Source organism: Labrus bergylta, chromosome 3, assembly GCF_963930695.1.
Source record: "Labrus bergylta chromosome 3, fLabBer1.1, whole genome shotgun sequence".
NCBI classification, from domain to species: domain Eukaryota; kingdom Metazoa; phylum Chordata; class Actinopteri; order Labriformes; family Labridae; genus Labrus; species Labrus bergylta.
The window spans coordinates 13714388-13739497 of record NC_089197.1 but is presented as its reverse complement, the minus strand read 5'-3'; the positions used below and the strand labels follow the sequence as shown (position 1 = coordinate 13739497).

Below are 25110 nucleotides of genomic sequence, written 5' to 3'. Positions count from 1 at the left end.
CTTCTCATTTTTCATATTGTTTTTGATTTCTGGATCCATATTAGCTATAAGAGCTCCTCTTTGTGGATGCGTGACATAATGGATATAATATGCAGTACAATTACCCGAGTCCTTCTCAGAAACATCACATATAACCAAGACAAATAGAAGTCCTTTTTCTATATATACTCCAACATCCGTATTCATATTGCTGCCGGTAGTTTGTTTACTAGTTGTAATGGTCTGATTCCTTAAAGCTTAAACTTGTTCAAGTAGGGTTTTTTTCTTTGGCGGAACAGCAGAGTAAAGTTATAGTCACTTTGTAGACAAATTCACAATAGTTCTTATGTACCTCATTCTCGGTCCGGGGCGGTACGTTTTCCAGCAGGTCGATCCCATTCACCACCACACTCTTCTTTTCCTTCACTGGAGCCTTGAACACTAGTTGGTTTGGACGCTGGTAACCTTCCTTTAGGGATATCAAGACTGGGTCTGTTTGGACAAAGAAGGGCACACTCTGAACCAAGGCCGAAAAAACCAACAAAAGGTACAAAGAGATCTTAGTATTTCTGCATATTGGTCTCCACTGTTGTGTGTCTAACCTATAAAATGGTGTCAGCTTTTTAGCACATGTTCATGTGTTCATGTGTCCGTCGAAGGTCTTCTACAAACTCTACAAACCAGAATGTTCCAGATGGCGACTAAAGTTTGGTAAGTAGGATTAAATTATTTTCACCTAGAAAACGATGGAGAGCTCAGTCTTTCAGCTGTTTATTGTAGAAGCATAACATCGTGTTTGGAGTCAAGGCTCGGTCCAAAAACCCCTCAGTCCTTTAAGCAGTTCTGGATCTTTCACTACTTCCTGTACGATCTCTCCCCAAGCATCTATCCGCCTCAGAGATTTTCCCGCTGATGTGTTCTCTACAGCCTACCTATGCTGGACAGACCTTTCTTTTCTACCATTTAAATCTCTTCTCTGCAAACGTTCTTTGCTACATCCTCCCAGGCCAGTATAAGCTTCATTATCTAAATGAGATAGAGTCAAACCAATTAATGCACAAGGTCTCATCAGATGTTGCTTGCACTGCCCAGCTGCTGTGTATCTGGACTCACCTTCCCTAAACAAATGCTTTTGCAGGACAGCAGGATGGTGGAGGATGAAGGGTATTCACGCATGTCCACTGACTTACCGGCAAAGCTTCAAGCTTGCTTGGGGAAGCTTGGCTTCTTCAACATTGCAGTTAAGAATTGGCCTGGGTTCAGGTTGCACTACTGTGCCCTGCTCTCTCAGCAAGGTGGCAGGGTAGATGTTGTCTAGTAGACATTTTCCTTTGTACTGCTACTGAATTTCAGTCAACTAACTATCTAAAGGTCCCTGTTGTCCTTTCTTCAGTCACCCTTTTTTTGCCCTTATGTTCTTAATCTTTTCCCAGCAGCATTCACATCTCTCGACCTTGTGTCCTGCTGTAGCTTTGCAAGCCTCAGGTATGCTGATCATCAAACTTGTGGTCTGTTCCGTCCCTGTGTGAGCTGCTGGGTTGTTTGCAAATGAGTCATCCCCAGCCCCCGCTCTTTCTGATTCAGGAGGTATCCTCTACTAAGTATTTTCTGCAGCCAAGTGTGGGTTGGAGTGGATTTTACTTCCTCTACACATTCTCAGCCTCTAGGTTTATGTTTAACTGGCTGGTGATGTAGTCTAAAGACACCATAAAATGCATTATAGAACCTGGTTCAAGTTGTGTAATCTAGATGAGAGAAAAATATCTTTTGGAGTGTGTACAATGTTGTGACACTGACCCTTTACGAAAGTAAAAAAACAGTTTTAATGTAAATACATTTTTTTACAACCCTTTTGCATTACTGACTTGTTTTTAAATGACATCAACAAACACAGGAGGATATGATCATAACCTGAATTAATGAATGAAGCCTTTATAGCCCTAAGGGCAATTTGCCTTGCAAAGACATTGTCAACCATGCAGTCAACATGTAACCAAGTATTGCATGGTCACATGTTAGGGATATCAAGTGCCAAGTTCATACTGTATTATCTGTGCTGAAGGCTGCAGGGGACAAAGGATGGGATGCTGCTTTTAGTCCACATTCAGGGCATCCTGGGTACCTGAAGTTTAAAGGTACAGAACGCTCAGAATGCAGACAAATGGAGGCATCAAATAATTTGTCCCCCTGCAGCATTCAGCTGCAATGTGAACTTGCATCTACTGTATATCTGGCTTGTGTTAAACTGTGTTACTACTAGTATAAGGTAAAAGCTGTGTGTGTCTGAAGTGTTGTTTACCTCTATTAATGCCGCTCAGCCATTCACTGGCAGACAGGGCTGGTTCTGTTCCTGGTGTCATGGGGTAGATGTCCTCCTGGTATGTGTCTGACTGTAAACCAGAACACAACAAATACATGCCATGTGTTATACTGCAGTTAATTGGAAAACATCTCATTGTTTTAAAGCATAACCTAACCTCTCTGTGAGGGTCTGAATGAATCTCAGTGTACCATAGTCAGTCCATTCGTTTGTTTAACTGCTACTCACCCTTCGTGGGACAATCATGGAAACTGGTTCAATCCAACCCTTCAGGGTTACTAATTTGTAGAAGCGGAAAACCTCGCAAGATCCCACATCCAGCCCGTGCTTTGGCATCACTCCTGCAGACAAACCCAAAGAGTATGGTGCAAAAATGCAGAGGAAAATGTAAAAACATGAGACTTCACTGATCAATGTATTGCAATATTTGGAATACTTCAATTCATCCACCCTTTTTATCCTTTCAGCCATAAAAAATCAGTATAAGAGCAGGAGTGTACTGAGACCAAGAACATTGCCAATGTTATCCTGTCCCACTTCATCCCATCAACACAGATAATGAAGTGGTTAGATCTCTGTTTTCCTGCTTTCAACAGGAAGGATCGTATATCACCAATCAACAAATGACTTACCTAAACCTTTCTGAGGGGCCGGGGACCTATACTCCATTAGGTATTGTAAGTATGGCTTCTCTGTGGTGATCTCGAAGTAGCGGATGTTGCCGTCCCCCTGTGTGGCAGCAGAATGTGGTTTATTACAAGGTTTCATTCAAGTCACATTTTTATGCTTTAATTTCAGCCTCATCTCATTTGCCGCTCTACTTCAGTGTTGTCTTGTTTTACCAAGGGAGTTTATTTCAACAAAGAATTAAATAAAGGAAGAATACTGACGATTTTGTAGAGCAAAAATCAAACCAGCTCATAACACATATGAACAACCTAACAGCTTTTAGCAGTGCTTGTCACAGTGGTTACTGCAAAAAAAAAAAGGAACATGTGGCAAGTTTTTACAACGTAGGCATCTCAAATAGGTGACAGATTATTTTTCAGGTTAATGTGAATAAACTCTGAAAGCTGTTCTCATATACAGAAAACATTAATTCTGATAAACGGGAACATTTCAATCAACAAAAGTCAGGCATATGACCTAAATGAATTTTAAGACCATTTGGACGCCCCTCAGTTTGCCAGGCAAACGGCAGACCAACATGTGCAGCGATGGAAACAGACAAGGGAACTGGTTCAGATAGAACCGATTCTAGCCGACCTAAAATGATTTGGAATTTTTCAAATATGCTCCACAACCAGAATCATGGCAAAACCAGGATAAATATTGGAGTTGCTTTTGAAAAATGGTGAGAGGTGAGAGTGCCAATTTTAAACGCTACATGTCAGAGTTACATATTGCTCCTTTTATTGGATGTAGTGGCTGCACTTTTGGAAACCTGTTTAACCATTGTTCAGCTCTCTTGATGATTTATTACAGCACATTATGAATGTATGCTCAGGTAATATAAAAAAGGGCATCCTTAACTACAGTGGATTATTATGTCTAGGAGTGTTAGCCAAACTAAAAAATGTCTGATATACTTTCTTTGCTTGGTGATCAGATGACAATAACTACACACATGACAATGTGTTGGATTTCTGCCACTACTGTTTAGTTTCATTCCTTGAATAGACTTAATGGTAGAAAGATTTGTCAAAATATCTGAGCTTTATTACTGTCATGAAAATAATTTTCTTGCTGTGACCCTTGCCAAGATTCAGCACTGACCTTGCCTGCCAGGTACAACATGTGTGTGTCGGCATCATAGAAGGGAAACAACAGTCCTGAGAGGCCGTCTATGTCCTCCTCCACAATAGGCATGGACAAATCCTCCTAAAGAAACACACACAAGCAATTAGAAAAAAAAACACACCCACACACACTCGCTCCACCCACTCTGGCACAACAGGCATGAGCCATATGGAGGTGTTGTCTGACCTGATCCCACAGAGCGATCTGCCGGGTGTTCCAGCGAGAAACCCCTGTGGTGAGCAGTCGCTTCATGTTGCCCAAGAACACCACTCTGTTCACTCGGTGGTTCTTACAATTGGCATGCTGGTGGAGCAGAACACAAAGAAAGAGCAATGCTTTAATGTGCAATACTCCCACAGTGACAGTTCATTCTATAATACGAGGGCTGCAGAATGAATCATTATGTTATTTAATTAGCAGTATGGACTAGTGCAACATTAAAATCACAGAAGAAGAAAAGGTGTTCAGTGCAGAACTCAAGAAATTTGATTTAATCAGGATTAGGATTTTAATAGATTTGATTATGACACTAACATTACGCTACATTTATGTAAACTAAGGGGTAAAGACTGGTCCATTTCTTAAGCTAAGATGTGGGATTCAATATTCCATATAGTTTTCACCATCTGAGCATGACTATATCTCATTAATTCATTAAATAAACTACTGAAATGTAGACTATGTTGGAATTATTTGTAGATAAATCGATATTTCAGGTACAGAAAAGTTTCATGATTTGTCCCCATCCCCCCTCCTCCTGCTGCCTGGCCTTGATCAGCTCCACTTGGAGCAGCGGGGGTGCGGGAAATGGGTCTAATCAGAAATTATTTCATGGTCATCAGGCGGTGAGAGCGCCAAGGTCAAACATGAAGTGATTGAGAAGTGGTCTGGACCAGCTTCAAATTTTTTGGTTTCATTTAGGAGTAGCAAACATTTTGGAAATGATGAAGTGTAGTCTGTCTTTGAACACTACATGATGAAAGGGTTGACATTAATGAAATCTCTTCGATAAATATTTTCCCAAACCATCAGAAGGTCTTCACCGCCTGCTGAAGATATGAGTGACGATTGGTCCAGTATGATACACAATATCTTAGTGTCGAGCATCTAATTCCAAAACCATGAGCTCTCATATGCTCTGATTACAGCATCCAATCTTCTGGTTTCAAGCTTCCCACCAGATTTTGGAAGCTGACTGGTGGATTTTCTCCCATTTAGTCACAAAAGCATTAGTGGGGTCTGCTTCTGATGTTGGCCGATAAAGTCTGGCTTAATGTCGAGATCCTATTTTGAGATCTTCGAGGTTGTTGCTCTGTGCAGACCAGTCTTTTCCCCTTACTTAGTGTGTGTGAGTGTATACTCATTCTGCCAGAGGAAAGCACATTCTCTAAAAGTTTATGTCAAAGATGGAAGAACACACTTTTCACTCAGTACAGGCATAAGAACTTTGCTAATTTGAACAACAGCTCTGGCCCTAATTCAAGCAAATTAAATGTTCAAATACTTTTGCCAATGGGGGTGTAATCAGGCTCTAGTTTAGGCACACTATGATTGTCAATTATTAAGGTACTTAAGAGGTTCACTACAGGCAAAAATATTATGATTATTATTTGTTTGATTTCCTCATTAGCATCAGTCATACAGAATTATACATATATTTTATGTGCGCAGTCTCAATACAAAAAAGACCCCCTCCTCCCTCTCACCTGCAGGACTGTCCCGGAGCGCGGCTCGATGACACGCAGCTTCTTGTCTTTGCAGCTGGTGGCCAGCAGGCTGCCGTCTGTGTTGAAGGACATGCTGAGGATGACATCGGTGTGGCAGTCGATCATTTTCACCGGCTCTCCGATCTCCAGGTTCCAGATCAGGACCTGACAAATTGTTTGTGTTGAGTTATTAATCGGCTGAAGCGCTCATCAATCAATCATTATTTGTATAGCGTCAATTCATAAAGAGAGTTATATTTCATGAGCTTATAAAAGTGAAATGAACAGTAACAAGTTCTTTATGTCCCAGATGTGTTCTTTGGAAAATCACTGCTGTTTGATGAGATTTTCTATACTTTTTCAATCAGAAAATGTGACATCTCTTAAAAAAACAGTTTTCAACATCACAACCTAGCTCTTTAAGTCAGACAAATACCTACTCAAATACTAACAGTATTGGTGAGTATTTCATCAGTATTTCAGTATTTGAGTATCCAAAAGGTCGTCTTTCTTATCACATTGATGTAATATTATTTAAGTCAGTAATGCTCACAGTTCTGACATTATATATATCGTGTTGATTCAGCTCATTGGTGCTTGGAGTAACTGATGTTGTACCTTGTAGTCGTAGCCAGCACTGAACAGGATGCCGCTGCTGGTGGGGTGCCACTCGATCAGACCCACCCGTCTGCTGTGACCATACAGCTCCAGCACCGCCTCTGTCATGTTTCGCCTCAGACCACCTTCTGGGATCTCCCATACTCTCACCTGCCACAGTCATACATACACACATACATACACAAAACATACACATAAATAAACAGTGCAGCATCATAATGAACCAAAACACCTTCAGGCATTTTCTTAAAGAACATGTCATCAGTGTCGTACTTTTTTATGTCATATTCTTCATAACTCCTTAATATGAACTCTTAACTATAATCAACATGACACAGCTAGACATCCCTCTGATCAAAAGCAGCACAGGGTATCAATGCAGCCCATTGCATTAGGATTAATCTGGATTACAGCCATGGCTCGAGGCTCTGTGTATGACCGGAGGAGATTATCCTGCAACAAGTGAAAGTACTCTACAGGATACAGAGCTGCAGCCATGGCTTCACTATGATCATTACAGAAATGTGACAGGTGCATGAACTGGGAAAAAAGGCCAACTGGGTCTTAGACTAGACTATGTCATGTAACATCTGAGATTAAGAGTGATGGTGGTGAATGAAATTCTATACTGGATTCATTGTCAGTTATGTAGTCAGTGACTGAACACTCGACTTGCTCAAAGGCTTTTTCCACATCTGTCCACAACAACAACAACTACAACAACGAGAGCAGCTGCAAGATGATGTCCAATCACAAGCTTGTGTCTGATGCAAACTGTGTGATTAAGTGAACCTCTCGATAAATTGCTTTTTGTCTTCAGTGATGACAGCTGTCAATCTCAGTATTATACAAACTGAAATAATTACACAGATACAATATGTCTTCACTTCTTCAACGCCTCCAAGTCATAATCCTGGCCTCTATACACTTGTATGTGTGATCACATTTGTTTCTCTTACCGAGGTGTCCTCCGAGCAGGATGCTATGATGTTTTCAAAGAAGGGATTCCACTTGATATCCAGCACATTGCCTTGGTGGCCGCAGACTTTGGGGTAATGAGAGTCCAGGCGGCCCGACTGAAACAGAGTGACAGAAGAACGCTAATTAATATTTACTTCTGTTTGAAGATTTCACTTCCAAAGAAAATCAGCATATATCAATATTATTTCTGTATGCTTTTCCAAAGGGTAAGACAACCGGTAAACAGCAGCTGTGTTAAAACACAAGTGACATTAACCACACAAAACAACAACCTAAAGGAGGATAATCTGTCTGTTTACAGACCTCATAATAAAGGATAAAAAAGATGAAAGAAAGTCATTGAATGGATGATATTTTCTGCTGTAGGTTTTGAATCCCGCTAACCGCTTACCTAACCCCTTACAAAACTACCCTGTGCTTTTATTGCTGCACATGTAACAGTAATACAACACAATAAAATTCAAATTGCATCAGTGAGATGATTTGAGAAAACAGAGCTGGTTATTGAGCAGGGACGTCTGAGGCTACATTATTGTTATTGCAATAACCCACCGAGTCCACAGAGGGGCAGTGACTCATAACAACAGAGGACAGAAACCTCCTCCAAATGTCGGTCATGATGTCATCAACGTTTGATGTCACTTCAATCCACACTGACCTCTTTTTTTTTCATTTCCAGTGAGATTTGTTTTAGAGCGACAGGTCATACTGAAATCCTGTGTGTGTGTTTTTGTTTTTTTTACATACTGTCCTCACTGGACCACGAGAATTTATCAAGCCTCCTTTGGATGTTTATTTCTGTTTTAAGTAAGGTATTAAAATGGTATAAACAACCTCTCTGCATCTTTCTCTTCAAAAAGACAATGATGTGTTCTCACTGCACTCCTCCTCCAAACTGAAAACTTCAATTTCATAAAAAACATGAGCAGTAAAAAGTGAAATACTACAGTGATATATTCTCAGAATAAACTTTGAGTTAAAAGAATCATGCATCAGTCAGTCATTCCCATCACCAACAAAGTCTCTCCGCCTCTGCCTGTCATTGGCTCTTTGCCCCAGAGTTACAAGTATTGAAAAACCGTCCACAAACTAGTTCTTGGTAGTTCAAACAGCAGTTCACTGGGCTTGACAGGACATCTCTAACACAACCTGTCTGTTTTAACAATGTGTGAGTCTGTAATCCATTACAGACCATTAAGACTGGAGACTGAAACCCTTTCGTATTCCTATTTACAAGTCTATTTAACTTCTACTTCCTTCATACCTTCTGACCTACATCAAAGAGAAGAGCACAGGAACTTACGATCTTCAGCCCCAGGAACTTCTCTTACTCTCTGTTCCAAAGGTCAGGACTCAGGACAGAAATGGGGAAAAAGGAGTTTAGTCTGCTCCCTTTATGTGGAAGCAGTTACAAAAAGAACCTGAATGTTCATGAACTGCACTCATTGGATGCTTTCAAGGTGATTTTAAAAGACTGTTTGTGGGCAATTGTGGCAAATATTTGCTGTTTTAGGATGTTATTTCTTGTCTTTTTATGTATTACAGTAATGAATCGTGTATTATATTGTATGTATGGCTGCTCAATGAGATGGCCACTTGCAGGAAACACGGTGGGTTTGAAAATAGGAGCCACAATTCATATCAATGTATTCTCAGTCTGCCCACAGAAAAATGTTTAATAAGCTTGAGGTAACACTTTTCCAGAAACGCTGAAGGCTTCGCTAACAAGTTAAGAGACATCTGCCAGAACCAATAAAACCACCGCTTGCCAAATCCTGACACCGGTGAAGTGTGACATCAATTCAGTCAATATAAGAGGAAAGGAGAATAGCAGACAGTGTGACTAAGATACTAAAATGAGATACAAAGGAGGACCTTGAAGTAGAAGTGAGTGCGGGAAACGATGAAGGCTCTTTGACATCAGGCCAAAATGAGCTGTTGCTACAGTTACGCCTACATGATATAAGTGTGCAATGCAATACTGCTGAATATTACAATAATGATAAGAAGTGCGATAACCTAACAAAAAGTCAAAGAATGTAAATCAGCTATAACACACAGTTTTAATGACAATCTGCTATGCTTCATGTTTGACCTGTTCTTATACCACTAAATCGGCACCCATTAATCTGAGGGTAGCATAAAGCTAGCTTGAACTTCATCTGACTGCATCAAACTGGTGTTAGCATACATTCCTAATTCATTAAAATGTGCGTACTGAGAAAGCATTGCTTGGTTTCCAATTTACGGAGATAAAATCAGAATTTTGCGATGCGTTTATTGCAATTGCTCATATCATGATAACAGTGAAATTTTACTTAATTGCGCAGCCATGGCTACAATCAATTGGAAACTCAACTTGTCTAGCATAAGGGTATATTTAACATGTTATAAAATACCCTCTGTCTGCAATGGGAACGTAAAAGGAAAATGGAATGGAAAAAAAAAAGGAAAGTTTGAATGACGCATAGCTTTTTCTATGAATGTTGGAGTGACTGTGAGATTTTCACATAGCCTCAAAACCTTAATAACTTGGGATCGGAGGGACTTCATTTATAGATGGAACTAATTACCTGCAGAGAAATAATGTCTGTTGGGAACCATGAGGTTAAAATGGTTTATGAGGGATTAAGAGGAAATCAGACGACGTAATGGAACATAAAAGATTAGTCCTGAGATGTAATGTACTTTGGTTTTATTGTGTTAAGAAAAGGGTGGATGAATGACTGAGAACAGTGTTGCTGACATTTATGAATAACACGCAGGAGGCACAGACCTTCGTTAGGCCTCATGATCTTTCTTCAGCTCATTTCCTGATGCTGGGTCATCGATGAGCACGCCTGGTGATGCAAAGACGTGCAGACAAGGTACACATTTTTCTCCAGCACTACACAGGAAACACACTAAGACTACTACCAACTCTCATTGGTATGTGATTCTTAATGATTCCTCATTAACCACGCCTACCACAGCTGTTCTGTGGCTACTGTATTATTAAAGTTCATCATTATCTAATAGAAGTATTTCTTCAGGAGATTAATGTTTCAACAATAAGAAGTGACTCCTCTGAGTTTAATATGCAACAGTGTAAAAGAATGAATTTCAGAACAGGAGGAAATGAACAATGTGGTACAAGTGCAATATTTGCGATTATGTTTTTTCTTTTCCTGATTCCATTTCAGCAGTTTTTTTCAGAAACACGTCACAGATACATCTTGTTGATTCAAAACACAATAAATCCTAGTAGTTAAAAATACTCTGAGGCATATTCTCCCATACTGCTAACCATTTGTTAACCTACACTGAACAGGCTGAGTCATACTTTTTCATTCATTCACTCACCCTTTATATTAATTACGAAGAATCATTGAGCGCATGCCCTCATTCTCAATGATGTCGAGATTACAACGAGAGAGTAAATTACAACAACACAATTAAAAAAGTTACATTCAAAGGAAGAGAAGTTTAAGATCATAGTTTTAAAGTGACCAACAGGAACAAGTGTGTGAGTTTGTCTGGTCCAAAGTGTTCCATGTGAAAGCAGCAGAGAAGTTAAAAGCAGTGTTTGCATGTGGGACTTTGAGCATCAGCCAGTTATAAGAAAGTGTTGACTATGAGACCGGTTTAATTAAGAAGAGATATATGGCAGCATTTTGCAAATTAAGCTTTTATGAATACTGAGCTGATTGATATATTGATGCTGTAGTTTATCACACGTTTCAGTACATGCTGCTGGTGCTTTCCAATCAGCTGCCTCATCAAGTAGTGGAACGATCAAGTGATGAATAAACAAGTACTTTTCTGTTTGACTAATGCATTATATTTTTGCTTTAATGCCTGATAACTCATTGACGTGATTCATTCATATCATGACACATCACGTCGGGAATCTGAATGCACCAAAACAGATTTTAATGTCCTTTTTTCAAGTTTTGAAGGATGCAGGAAATACTCTTTTTATTTCTGGTCCAGTCCCCACCCTTGGCCGTGGAGCTGAGCGATTCAGTCGCATTCTTAGCCCTCACACCTGGCTAAAATGCGCATGCACTTCTCACTTCTCAGCCACGATCCTTGAAAAATTTTCTTCAATCAACTTCAAGCTCATTTAACAAACAACGATTTATTTGAAAAACTCCAGTCTGGCTTCTGATCTCTCCACAGCACTGAGACAGCTCTTTTTAAAGTTTTTAATGACCTTCTTTTGGCTGAAGATGTTGGTAACTGCTCCATACTGGTACTTCTGCATCTGAGCGCTGCGTTTGATACAGTGGATCACAACATACTTATCAACAGACTCGAAAAATGGGCAGGTATCAGTGATATGGCCTTAAACTGGTTCAGGTCTTACCTCCAGAACAGAAGTTTTGCGGTGTCAATGACTGGGTCAGTGTCGTCAACAGCAGAGTTAGTACATGGGGTCCCCCAGGGCTCAGTTTTAGGTCCAACACTATTTTCAATTTGCACGCTCCCTCGTGGTAACATCAGCCTTAAATATAATGTCAACTTTCACTGTTATGCCAATGACACACAGCTTTACCTCCCGATTACACCTGGTGACCATTCAAATACAACTACTCTCCTCAAGTGCCTCTCAGAAATAAAATCATGGATGTCAGACAACTTTCTACAACTCAACGACGCAAAATCAGAAGTCATAGTCATCAGTCCCCCATCAAAAAGAAAACAAATTACTGCACACCTAGGATAACTAGCCCATTATGTGAAGCCCTCAGCCAGAAACCTCGGGGTTGTTTTTGACCAGGACTTGTGTTTTCAGCCGCAAGTGAAGAAAATTTTACAGTCCTGTTTCTACCAGCTCAGAAATATAGCAAAGGTCAAATCCCTCATGTCACAAAAAGATCTGGAGAAAGTCATACACGCCTTCATTTCCTCCAGGCTTGATTACTGTAAATTATTATACACCTGTCTAAGTAAAAAAATCAATCCACCGTCTTCAAACCATTCAAAATGCAGCAGCCCGGCTTTCAACAAGAACAAACAAATGTGCCCATATCACACCAATTTTAGAATCCCTTCACTGGCTCCCTGTTGATTTTAGAATTATTTTAATTTCTTTTAAGGCACAACATGGGCTGGCCCCTTCTTGAGATCCTCTGGCAGAGCCCTACTGGCTGTTCCAAAGTCCAGGCTAAAAACTAAAGGGGACAGGGCCTTTGTTGTTAGAGCCCCCAGACTTTGGAACAGCCTGCCAGAGGAGATCAGACTTGCAGATTCAGTCCCTTGTTTTACATCCCTCCTCAAGACATTCTTTTATAAAAATGCTTTTACTCTGTGATTTTGGTAATTATTCTTATTTTTATTCTGATTTTGTTGTCTGCTTGTTTACTCTCTACCTGTTGCTTTAATTGTCTCTCTGCTTTTATTTTCTGTTGTAAAGCACTTTGTTACTTGTATAGAAAAATGCTATACAAATAAAGTATTATTATTATTATTATTATATCAATATGTTGCATAAATCATCATATAAAATATAAATAAGGTAGCAGTGAACGTGAAGGATAGTACTAGTGGTAGCTTTGCAGTAATTAAATATGGACCACACCCACTGCACTCTTTGTCTTTGTCTGAGGTGATGAAGAGGTGTTTGTGACCTTATCTGTCACTTTGGGGGGCCGGTCTGTGTACCAGGTGGTGCCAGCGGTAGTCCCTCTGCTTGGAAGCAGAGTTGCCTTTGAGCAACCATATGGCCGTCTCGCCGGCTGTCATCTTAACATATCTGCCAGGCTCACACCTCGCCATTAACCCAACACCCCACTGATTTGTTTGTATCTGTGATGAGGCACTACAAGCTCATTTGACAAGATAACAAGTGGAAAGATGTGGAAACTAAAAGGAGATTCTTTCTTTACTGATTTTTAAAACACTCAAGTCCAAACCTTGTTTGTCTTTTTGTCATTTTTTTACCTTTTCTGAGTGATCTTAATAACCATTGCACTCCACAGTCTACTCATGATGATGACATCTACTTAACAGCTATTGATTTTGTGTGACTGATGACTTCACTTTGCGACCAAACCTCCTTTAGATCAGTTTGGCCTCCGTCATTGATTACACAGTTTGGGTTACATTGAGAAAAACCTAAATGTCTGACATTTTGCATGTAGCCAATTGTTCACTGAACCTTTATTGATGCAATAAGTGTCTAAAGCCATTAGATACCTGTTTGTTCAAAGCTGGTTGAATAAATACGCACATCATAAATGACTAATTACTGCCCTCATGTTCTGTAGAAATAACCAATAACAAATAGTTTTCAGCAATACTTAATTTTTCCAACATTTCCCTTTCAGCAGAAAACTTATTTGGTCCTCTTTGCTGAAGTAAAGAATTCAATATCTGGATGTAGTTTTGGGTCACCACAAGATTCGTGGGAAAAATAACCGATCAGTTAATAAGTAAGAGTTTTATACAAACTTAGCTCACTTCAGTTTGCTGATTTGGTGTTTTGATATCAGGATACTGCATAAAACAGCAGCCCTCGTCCAACAGATGCTGTCATATGCTGCTGCTGAATTTGACAAACTCCATTTATGAACTTGTCACCTCAGCAGAAACCAGAGGAAATGCCTGAGAGCAATACTCTGACGAGGAGGAAATCGATCAAGTGGGATGGGGTCATGCATCGAGATGACTCAGCATGGAAAATACCACAGTTTAATATTCAGTTATATAATAAAATAAGTGTTGAAAGATTGAAATAGTAGATTAGAAAGAGCTATTGCTAAGTCAGTGCAGGTTTACCCAATAATCAGAATAGGTTGTCAATCACAAGTAAAAAAAAATTTCAATTGATCTAACAGCACAGACAGCTAAATAAAACCATAAATATCAGCTTTTTCTTTATATGAATGATTTGTCCATTTTGGGATACACAAGAGTTCCCTCTTAATAACTGGACTGATTAAAAAACCTACTTGTTAGCTTACAACACCTGTCATTGACACATCAATGCATCCTTTAATTTATTTTTGAGTGAATCTTTATGATTCAGTATCACCCATCTGCACATCTGAGTTAACAAAGTTTTATTTTGGAAAATGAATTTCAGATAGTTTACAACAAGTGATAATGTCTCTATTTGATGTATAGAGAATTGTATCAAATTGTATTCTTTTGAATAAATGTAAAATTATACATCTGACAAAAGTGCACCATGATAAAGAAACCATCAGTCATGATGATCTTGGTTCAAATGTAGCTGAGGTGTTCCTTCTCTCTTAACACAGCAGAGCAGTTCAGCTTGCTGAAACGTTTTCTGCCTGATAGCAGCCTGACTCGAGCTTGTTTGGCAGCAAAGAACTTTTCAAGTACCGAGAGGCGAGAGTGTCTCGTAATGAGGCAAAGCACTTTGTGGTTTCTCAGGACCACACTGTAGTACACACAGTGAAGTAAGATGCACACTAAACACCTTCATGTTCTGTACTGTTCATCTACCAGTTCAATAAAAACAACCCAGCGACAACTAGCTTCACCAGAGAAATGTCAATTAATAGTAAAACTGGTTCTACACCCCCTATATCAAAGTCAATATCACAACACACTTATGAGTCTTCATCACTTTTCTACTCATATAAGACCTTAAGTATGAATCTGCAATTCTGTTGTATAGTAAATACTCCTGTAAAAGCCCTGTGCATGCCCTGCATGTGCTCAATGTAAACATACTCAAGTTTCACATTTCCATTACAACACTGCCCTTTTGTCTTGTTTATGGTTAATAACAGCATGTCCTGTATGTGATCCTTTTGGGCAGTTCTACCCTTTTACAAGTCTGGCTTCAAATCCTGGCACTAAGATTCAAGGCTGGCATTCTCTGCGATAGAAGGGGGGGAATTTCTGAGAAAACTTCCTTCAAACTTCAGATTTTATTGTGTTGTTAAATACCAGAAAGCAAGAAAAAAACTCTAAATACAACCTCTGAACAAAGATGTAGAAAAACATGCCTCAACAACCCTAAAACTTTGACTCCCAATGAGTCACTCGACATTTTGTACAGTGTACCAATTAGTATTAAAACCAACAGCGATAAAGAGTACTATAAAGTATACTGGTCATGAGAGAAACAGCAAATAGACTGAGACAGAAGCAGTTACCTGGGATACAGGTATAACGATGAAAGCCCCCCCGCCGGCGCTCTCTGTGACAACTGCCACAAACTTAGAGTTGACGGCACAGAAGTGGTTGTCGTGGACATTCTTGGTGATGGGGATGCCATCGTAGCAGTTCTCCCTGTTGGCCACTTTCCCGTAGACATTTCGAAACTTGGAGCTTCGGTAGGTCGGGCGCCATGACATCTGAGGACAATAAACAAACATATGAATGAATTTAAGTCAGACAGAACATCATGTTTTATTTTTGTATAACTTGAGATTTAGTCTCTTACTATGTGTAATGCATGGACTGTTAAAAAGAAGTTAATGAAGCCTCTGTTTCATTTTTGAACCACCATCTTGGTTTTTGGAAACAAGCAAGTATTTGGACAAAAGGGTGGATGAGCATTGCTTTGTCTTTCTCCTGGTTGACAGGCTGCCGTGGTAGTAACTTGTCAATCACAAGTCAAATTCCTTTTGTTAATTGGCATCACTGAACCCTGTTTGGAGCTTAAACTATTTTCTTTCACATTGTGTTATCGGTCTTATTGTTTTAAATTTGACATCATCCTTCAAATAAACAATAGAAAATGGTGAAAAAGATTACCCATTACAATTACCCAAAGCCCAAGCTGCTAATCTTAAATAGCTTTTTTTGTTCAATCAATGGAGGATAATGGCTTCAGCTGGATTTACCGTCCAGAGAAAGAAACATGCAGGTTTATTGTGGTTAGCGTATTGGCATGCTATAAATTTGATTCTGTACCATCTGGTGTGTCCAGTGTGGTAAATCAAGCAGCGTTTTAACAAAAGGAGAACAATTACCAATGATCAAATATATATTCATAAACATTTACGACAGTTATCTCAATCCTTTCAGTACTGTCAAAAATTTGACATGATTCTGATAATACAGAAAGAGCTAATGAAGCCGAATGTCAAATTGTCATCTCCCAAACACACAGTTGCAGGGTGGGCAGTCCCATCTGTGCAGCCATGATAACAGTCACACATACAGCTGTGGGAAATGGTCCAAATTGGTCATGGTGCGAGACTTTTGAAGGGTAGAAAATAGATGAAAACTGTTTCATGTTGACTTATAGAGACAGTGATGAATGTATCAAGATGGAAATGTCAAAATAAAAACATTTCTTCTAAATAACTTCATCACAAAACAGACAGCTGTATATACTAAAATGATTAATGTCTGTTGCACACAGCAGACGTGCTGTTCGTCACTCTGTTTGGGTTCTTGTACAACAGAAAAGCTGCCTTTGTTTGCAGCCACTGCACACAACAAAAGAGGAGTGGTTATGTTTGACTCAAGATGCTTCTTTTGTTTGTTTCTCCACTACAAGAATGCATTGACAGAGCTCTTCTTTTGTTGGCATGATTAGGCTGTGCCAAAAGACCCCAAAACTAGACCATGACACAGGAAGTGGACACCAAATCCCCTTTGACCCCCAAAGGACAAAATAAGTGATTGTTTTTGCAGATAAATGAAGCTACATTTCCAAAATATTACGACCAAATCTGTCTAAAGTTTGAATTCCAGTGTTTAGGACAATTTTAGTTCAGAACCGGAACTGGAGGGAGAGGACTTATGACTCTTGTCGGATCAGTAGCAGCGTTGCCGGATGACATCAGGCAATCCTCTATTCAGTATTGTTCTTGGGACGTGGAAGGGAACTGGTGGGAGTGGTGTACTATTCAAATAGAAACATCCTTTGACCATGCTGCTGCCATTGTCTCTCCTTGTTCCTCTCCGTCTTAAACCAGTCTGGAGAAACGGCATCCAGTTGGCTGCATCAGTTTGGACGGTCACCTTGCTCTCATTTCAACACTTGCATGTAAAAGATGTAGTGATCCTGATTTGTTGTGTAATTGTTAGTGTACTTTCTGTCACTTACAGCAGATTATCAGTTACAACACCCTCTGAGAACAGGACTGCACCTCCACAACATGTAATGGGTTTATAAAATACTATCTATTGTAATGACTTTGTATGCCTCTTGTGACCAACATCAAACAGACTTGGAACCAAACACAAATGAAGAACCATAAGAGTGAAATGTACACAGAGCTAAAACAAAAAAAAAGGTCCATTGGAGTAACATATGTTTCTGTGATTTCTTGTGGTTTATTTATCCAAAGCCAGCAAACAAAGAACAAACAAATCATGGCCCCTCATGTCTCATCTGTTCCATAGATGCCTACGGATAAATGTTGGTCCCATACCTGCAGACCTATATGAACCAGATGCATGCTGGTCACATCTCTGCCAACAACCTATATATGAAACTTTTTTTTTTTTTTTTTTAAACAAAGAACAAGCCTGAGAAAATAGTGTCTAAATAAAGAAAATATGTTATCAGGAAGAGGATAAACAGCAGCTCTTATAGAAACAAACAGTATACAGAGTAGTTGAAATAAACTCCAAGTCAACCAGCTAAAACCTTAAAATACTGCCAATAAACCAGCACATCAGCAAAAATAACTATTTCATATATAGCACTCTGAAATGAGCTATTCTAGCATAAAAAGTTAGTTCAACTGAAGTGGTTCTGAATATCATATTAAGAAAAATTGCAGTTTTTTGACTTGGTCTTGGTTTGATGGTGAGACTTTAAAGCAGATTTATTGCGACCTTTTTCTTTGTATATGATCTGAGTACTTCTTCCATCACTTTTTAAATGGGACAACGTGCTGCTTCTGTCTTACAGAATTGAATTCTGAACATCTTTCTTGGACAAAAAAATCAACATGTAAACTTCACTCAAGGCTCCTGAGCTGGCATCATCAGTGAGCATAACCATTATCTGCTGCCCTACATATGTGGAGCTACTGTTAGTACATAAACATCTCATCCTCATCCCATTCTAATCCAGATTGACTGCTGTGAAGCCATGTCTGTATGAGCAGCATAAAGGCAGCTTGTTAAAGAATTAATGTAGAACAGAAGAGCGGCAGAGAGTGGCCTGAGGGACGATTTGAAGGGAAGGAAAGAGTGGACTCGTCTGTTTTGGAGTTCTGTTTTACAAGGATGCTCATTCATTGGTCATCAGGGTTTGGCACAGAGAGCATGTGTGTGTGTGTGTGTGTGTGTGTGTGTGTGTGTGTGTGTGTGCGTGTGTGTGTGTGTGTGTGTGTGTGTGTGTGTGTGTGTGTGTGTGTGTGTGTGTGTGTGTGTCGTTCTTATCTCGTGAGGCAGTAAAACACACACTTAATCACAGAGACACCATGAGCACCAGCATTCAAATACACAGAAACTCATAGAAGTGGCTTTGTATCCATCAGATCACAAGTCTGGTGTCTTATGAGGGTTTTTCCCCCAAAAGGTTGAACAGCATGACGTCCTTGTAACTTAGTGTATCAGACATATTTCTTGCATATTTTACCCACAAAACTTCTGCAGTTAAGTTTGATACCAATACAAACACCCCTGCGTTCACTAAGAAAACATATACCACTCTTAACTTTCCTATAAACTCCTTATTGAAAATGCCCCCTTACCTTACAAGTGTCACTACAGTCACTGCGTCTCTGCGGCCTTCTCAGACTCAAAACATCCACCTTCCTGTCTAAGCGAGGCAGCCAGGGTCTCCTCTCTTCCTTCCTTCCCCTTCAAGCCCTATGCAATCAGTCTGCATCTGCTCTACCTCCTTCTCTCTCATGTTTTTCTCTCTCCTCCCCTTCAAACCCTCTCTTCTCCTCCTACTGGTACTGATAGCTGGAGGGCTAGCGCTCCCCCCTTTTCCTCCTCTTACCCTTCTCCCTCTCTAGTCCTGCCACTCAGTCTCTCCCACAGTCCATCCAGGCTGGGCAGAGAGACAGCAGCAGTGTGAGAGTAGTAGCCATTCATCCTCCTTCCTCTCCCACCCTCTGCTAGTTTGGAATCACAAGGCCTTTCTGGCTGAGTCCCAGCTCCAGCAGCAGGTTTTCACTACCTCCATCATCCCCTCATTTAATCTTCTTTCTCTTGCTATTTAACTCTACCGCTTCACTCCACAGGAATGAAACCAGTCTACTGTTTGTGAAGATACGCAGGTGCACCCCAGAAGGAGAGTCTGCAACTCTTAACCTTGAAGAAAAAGTACAATCCAATAAAGACGGTCGGACCGCCACAATACTGTACATTTTAATACAGGAAATGTAGAAAAGTCTGTTTCCAATAAGGACTTAACAATCCACAGTTGTCTCAAAGCTCAGAAAAATCTCCAGCAGCCCTTCTGTGTTTGTATTTGAAACACACACAGTAGCTAGAATCAGAAATATCTTGTACTGTCTTCGATCAAGTCTTAATTTGTGGATGTCATTTCAGTACAAAATTAAGATTTTAAAGGGAATTTACCAATCTTTAAACCATGAAGGCAGGCAAATAACACTTTTCATTTCCTAGCATTTTAATGGTTAGTGTGAAACACAAAAGTCAGCACATTGATGTCATTTAATGTTTCATAATCTAAGAACAGCGTAGATCATGTATGTAGCTGTACAAACAATAGAAACCATCGTCCAAAGTAAAGTCATATAGGGATAATGGTTGTTTCCACATTTTGGCAACTGGAATAGAATAACCTTTGCCTCATAACATATGACCATTATCATGCCAAATTGTTATATTTTATAAGCTTTAAACCTAATCCTGCTCATCAGTAAAGCATTGGCACCAATGAGTTAACAATTCATTTTTACAAGTATGTCAAAGTCCTCATAAACCAGCATAATCCCAATCAGTGTCAAATGCTATTCATCTAATTCTATTTATTTAATTTGTTTGTAGTTATAACACTTCAGTGGTGTGTTGGATTCTGTGTTATCATGCTTAATATTCTCTTAGAGGAACAAATACTAATCATTGTGTTACCACGTGTTGAATTATATCAACAAGCTGCAAGCAATACTTGAAATAGCTGAAGTTAATTTGAACATCAGTGTCTGTTCTTATTTCATGAGATGACTGTGTGGAACAATCACACGTTTGTTAATAGAAACTGACTGACTGAAGTCTCCTTGTGAGATGTGTGCCTTTTTCCACATTTGAAATATTATGAGGAGACCTGAAAATAATGAAAAATGTATTTTTCATTCTATTTAATGCATATTGAAAGATTTAAGGTCACTCAGTTACTCTTTGGTACGAGGAGCTCCTAAATCCCGTGTCTTTCACTACAAACAGTTTTGAAACGACCTCTGCTCAGGTCGATACACAGAGGCAGGTGTTATAGTGAAAATTGCATCCCCTGACGGTTGTCTGAGTGTTTTTGAAATGTGGGTGGAGCCCTGCAGGTTTATGTGGAGGAGGGTTTCATTGGCCTTTGTGTGTGTGTGTGTGTGTGTGTGTGTGTGTGTGTGTGTGTGTAGTATACTTTGTCTACAGCATTTATTATGCGTTGTGCATGTTTGTTTGTTAACCGTGCCTGCGTCCATGTCTGACCATATGTTGCCTGTTTGCACCAGTATACATTTACTGTAGTGTTCATGGCTGGAGGGCAGACCACTCCAGAGAGCAGAGGAGTGTGTTTATTGACTTTTTTAAAAACATCTTGCTTCAAGGCACTTCTGCTGCTGCTCTATGCACACTCAATCTTTCCCTTTCCTCATCTCTCTTTGAGTTTATAACCCTTTTTCTGATACCCTTAAAGCTGAACGTTTTTATTTCTTTCTTTTTTTTAAACAACAGAAATAAACTATACCGATCAATGTCATACTTCTACGATCCACAAAAACCCACTTAGAAAATGATATTTTCACAAGGAAAGTGACTTTACTACTAAGGGCGGCTGTGGCTTAGTTGGTAGGGTTCGATCTCCAGCTGGGCAAGATGTCCGATGTGTCCTTGGGCAAGACACTTAACCCTGAATTGCTCCTGCTGCTTTGGTGGTGGTGTATGAATGGGATTAGTTACTTTTGATGGATGATACTACACAGCGATCACTACTATCATTGTGTGAATGGGGTAGGTGTGACATGCGGTGTAAAAGCGCTTTGAATAGTCAGAAGACTAGAAAAGCTCTTTATAAGCTCAAGTCCATTTAACATTTACTTAGTTCCACTCATCCATCCTCCCAGCTGAAGTCAAACGTCCACTCTCTTTTCAAACTCAACAAAATCGACGTGAGACAGACTCATTATGAAGCATGAAAGGCCATTTATACACACTTTCAATCAAATCAATGGGTTCAACTATTCCTATCAAGATTTTCTCAATGTTGGGGCCAAATACGGAAGTGGGGCCATCTGAGCTCATATTCAATGGATACAAAAAGAAATCCACAGGACGACAGCATGTCCGGTCATTCAGACACAGTGAAGCTCTGTAAAGCCACCATGCCATGTTCTGTCTCTTCCTCTCCTCTCCTGGCAATAATACTGTACACTCATTTATGACGACTTCCTGTCTCTGCGAGGAGTAAATATCACCATAAAGAGAGAAACCCTATTGGCTCCTTGGGCCACATTTCTTTCTCAGCATGAAGTGGAATCTCTAGTTCTCACTTACACAGGAAGTGTCACAGCTTGGCTGAAGTGCTGGAATACTTCCTGCACTGCTACAGCAAAGCCTGATGGGACGACTGTGGCTTATAAAAGACTTTTGTGTGCTGTGAAGATGCAGATTGTCAGAGTAAAGCATTTGCATTTTTCTAGCTACAGCTGACAGTCAGCGTCTTTGGTTGGCATAAATCCCTTTCAGTGCAGCAATGCTGACTCTCACCCTCTCCCTTTAAGACACATTTTCTTGCATAGTTAAAAGTGATGGACAAAAAAATAAGCACAGAAATCGTGCCAAAATACCACACACTGCATATTCTGATAATTTATCAGGATTATTCTGTCCCTATTTAATCAGTCTGTAACATTACTGATTGTAAGTCCACCTCAAAATTGGGATTTAAGTGTGGCTGTTCGGCACTGGTGGTGAGCAAAAAGATGTCAGGAGGCAGAAGTCAATGCAAAATGAAATGATTGACTTATTAACCAAAAATAGCACCAAACAAAAGTCCCGGGTAACCTAATAAAACAAGATTACATAAACCGAACGAAACCACAGCCTCACAGCAAGCTGCCACTAACAAATAAACATTTCCCCCCTCCCAGACTCTGGCTTTATACAAGAAAACCCCAACTGGCCTCACTTTGTCTGATTAAGCTCAGGTGATTTCACTCAGCCTAATCACTCTGCAGGCCAGTGTAGGGAAGGTGGGGGCAGGTGAAAGGTATGGGACAACCTTTTCACACAGTCCATTAGCAACAGTAAAAATTTCCCTTATGAAAGTGACCACTGAAAACAGTTTAATTTTTAATATAAAATATTACGAGATACATCTTCTGAGCTTGTTCACAACCCTACAAATGAAATGCAAATAGAAATGCAAGTCTGCATATTTTAGAATGATCAACCATAGTCAGTCAAGTTTCCCTCCACCAAGCTGAGACAATCTCAAACAGAATGCATTAAACCCTTATAACATGGCTCATGACTAACGTTTCAATCTTAGATATAACTCAGAGTGTTGGGGTTAGGAAAATATTTCTGGTTTAAAATGTTTTCTTTAAAAAAATACCACTTTCTATAAACCCAAGACCTTCAGGGCCTTATCGCTGACAGACGCAAAGTTCAGACAAGTTCGTATCTACAGGTGGACACAAAGGACTTAATGCTGATAACATCTTTAAAACAGAAAGTTTAAAGGCTAAAACTTTTTTAAAAATTATATCCAAGGAGAGCATTTGTTAACATATAAACTTTTAAAGACTTCTGCCAATGGAAAGTTTTATTCGGGCTGTATTGTTTATATGATGAAGGTTTTAATTCTTAAAAGCACGTGCTTAACAGTGGATGCTAATCTGTCCTAGAATACAGAAGTAAGCCTCAGAGGCTGTGTTCAGAGACAGAGAGAGATGAAAGTAATGCTGAGTGAGAGATTACAATGAGTCACAGAAGCTAGATGAACAGAGCCTTCAGTTGTCAACAGTGAGTGACAGATGTGGTAAGTCATAACAAAAATATGAACAGGAAATAAAAGAGAAAGTTTGCACTTATTTGAAAGGTACACTCACAAGTTTCAATGAGACATCAGACTGTAGACACTTGAAGAAAAATAACTTAATTTAAAAAAGTGATGCACACTGCCAGAGGCAGAGAAAGCACTCAGGCCAGAGAAACAATTATTATGCATTCAAAGTTTGCTTTAAAAAGAGAGAGGTACGGCCAACCCTGCAGGAGACGGCAGCTGTGAGAAAGTGGAATAAAATAAAAGCGAACAGAATAGATTTAACACACCTGCTCCGGCAGCTCAAAGTGAATCAGTCCATCTGTTTTTTTTGTCAGATTTTTCCAGATGGCCAGTTAAGGAATGTTGGACTAATGGAGCCCACGTTTATTTAAATCAGCTGAAAAGAGTGGTCGCAGGAGCTGCTGGCACTCACTCAGTGTTAATGATCCAACCCATTAATGTCTATTACATCATTTCTGCAGTTTCTTAAACAATTGATGTCACACAAACACACTGTAAAAGCTCAACTGTAATACATCTCATTAAACAGTAGGGTTACAGGAAAGGCCATGACTTTTGATAATGTCAACCTGTAAAGCAACGATAGCTAATGCATTCCACTGGCAGGCGGGGGTGGTGCTGTGTGAACTCCATGTGCTACATCTGTAAAGCTACAATATTTCTATGCATTACAAAGCATTCAGTAATACCCACACAATGTGTGTTAAAAAGCCCCAGTGGAGCCCTGCAGGTGCAATTGTTTAACTGCAAGCTGTGTAGGACAATTGTGCTGGTTAAGACTATCAGGGAACTGAACGCTTACTGCTGGTTGTCATGCAGTAAGTGACGGTATACAGAGATTTTACATGGTTAGTTATTTGCTTCTTTTTGAGAACTTGAATGGCGGGAGAGAGATGAAGAGATGCTTCTTTTGGAGATTCAAAAAATGAAAATGACTTCATAAATCTTGTTAGTGTTATGAATCATATTGTGTTGAATTATATACCGACTGTATTATATAGTACCCTGATGATGAATGTGACTGTCTGTCTTCCTTGTTTATTTATTTTTTAACTTTTGCCTTTATTTAAATAGGTTAATGGATAGAGTAGGAAATTGGGAGCTAAAGCGTGAAAGAAGCTGCAGGATCACGGAGGACCACTGCCTCCATGGGGTGTGACCTAAACACAAGGCCATCAGCGCCCCTCAAGTTACCTCTTGATTAAGTGTGAGGGTTCATTCTGTCATTCTTCATTATAAAACTTAAACATCAAAATAATATTTTAAAGCACAACTTGCGTTTAAAAACTCTGCAGAGCGAGACATCTCTGTAAAACCATCTTTACTTAAATATTGGTTAAAAAAAAGTAAATAAAGTTCAACCAAATATTAGTCATAATACGAGCCTGCTGAAACAGCTGCCAGTGCTGTATGCGTATTGGAGAGTCTGTTCGTCATAATAGGGCATTACTCTGGTAATGACAGGAGATGCAGAAGCTGCAGCTAATGGCAGCTCTCAGGCCTGGAGCCAGCCCCCATTAAGCAGCAGTAATGATGCAAAGAGCTCACTACCCAAGGACAGGAAACCTAGAAACCAA

At 39.7% G+C, this 25110-nt stretch overlaps 1 protein-coding gene across 2 annotated transcripts in view; it reads right to left on the bottom strand.

Moving 5' to 3' along the window:
• The window catches only part of coro2ba (coronin, actin binding protein, 2Ba), a 50343-nt gene that overhangs the window by 3911 nt on the left and 21322 nt on the right, over positions 1-25110 (bottom strand). The window contains exons 1-11 of one of the 2 annotated variants that reach the window (XM_020637710.3): positions 19029-19296; positions 15519-15719; positions 7383-7499; positions 6424-6573; positions 5806-5970; positions 4286-4402; positions 4076-4180; positions 2932-3028; positions 2528-2640; positions 2279-2369; positions 332-471 (exon numbers count right to left, since the gene is read on the bottom strand). In XM_020637710.3, coding sequence (XP_020493366.1) covers positions 332-471; positions 2279-2369; positions 2528-2640; positions 2932-3028; positions 4076-4180; positions 4286-4402; positions 5806-5970; positions 6424-6573; positions 7383-7499; positions 15519-15719 — 1296 coding nt within the window. In that variant the 5' untranslated portion in view covers positions 19029-19296. Of the gene's footprint in view, positions 1-331; positions 472-2278; positions 2370-2527; positions 2641-2931; positions 3029-4075; positions 4181-4285; positions 4403-5805; positions 5971-6423; positions 6574-7382; positions 7500-15518; positions 15720-19028; positions 19297-25110 lie in introns of those variants that run through there. The other variant, XM_020637709.3, reaches the window with a different exon arrangement.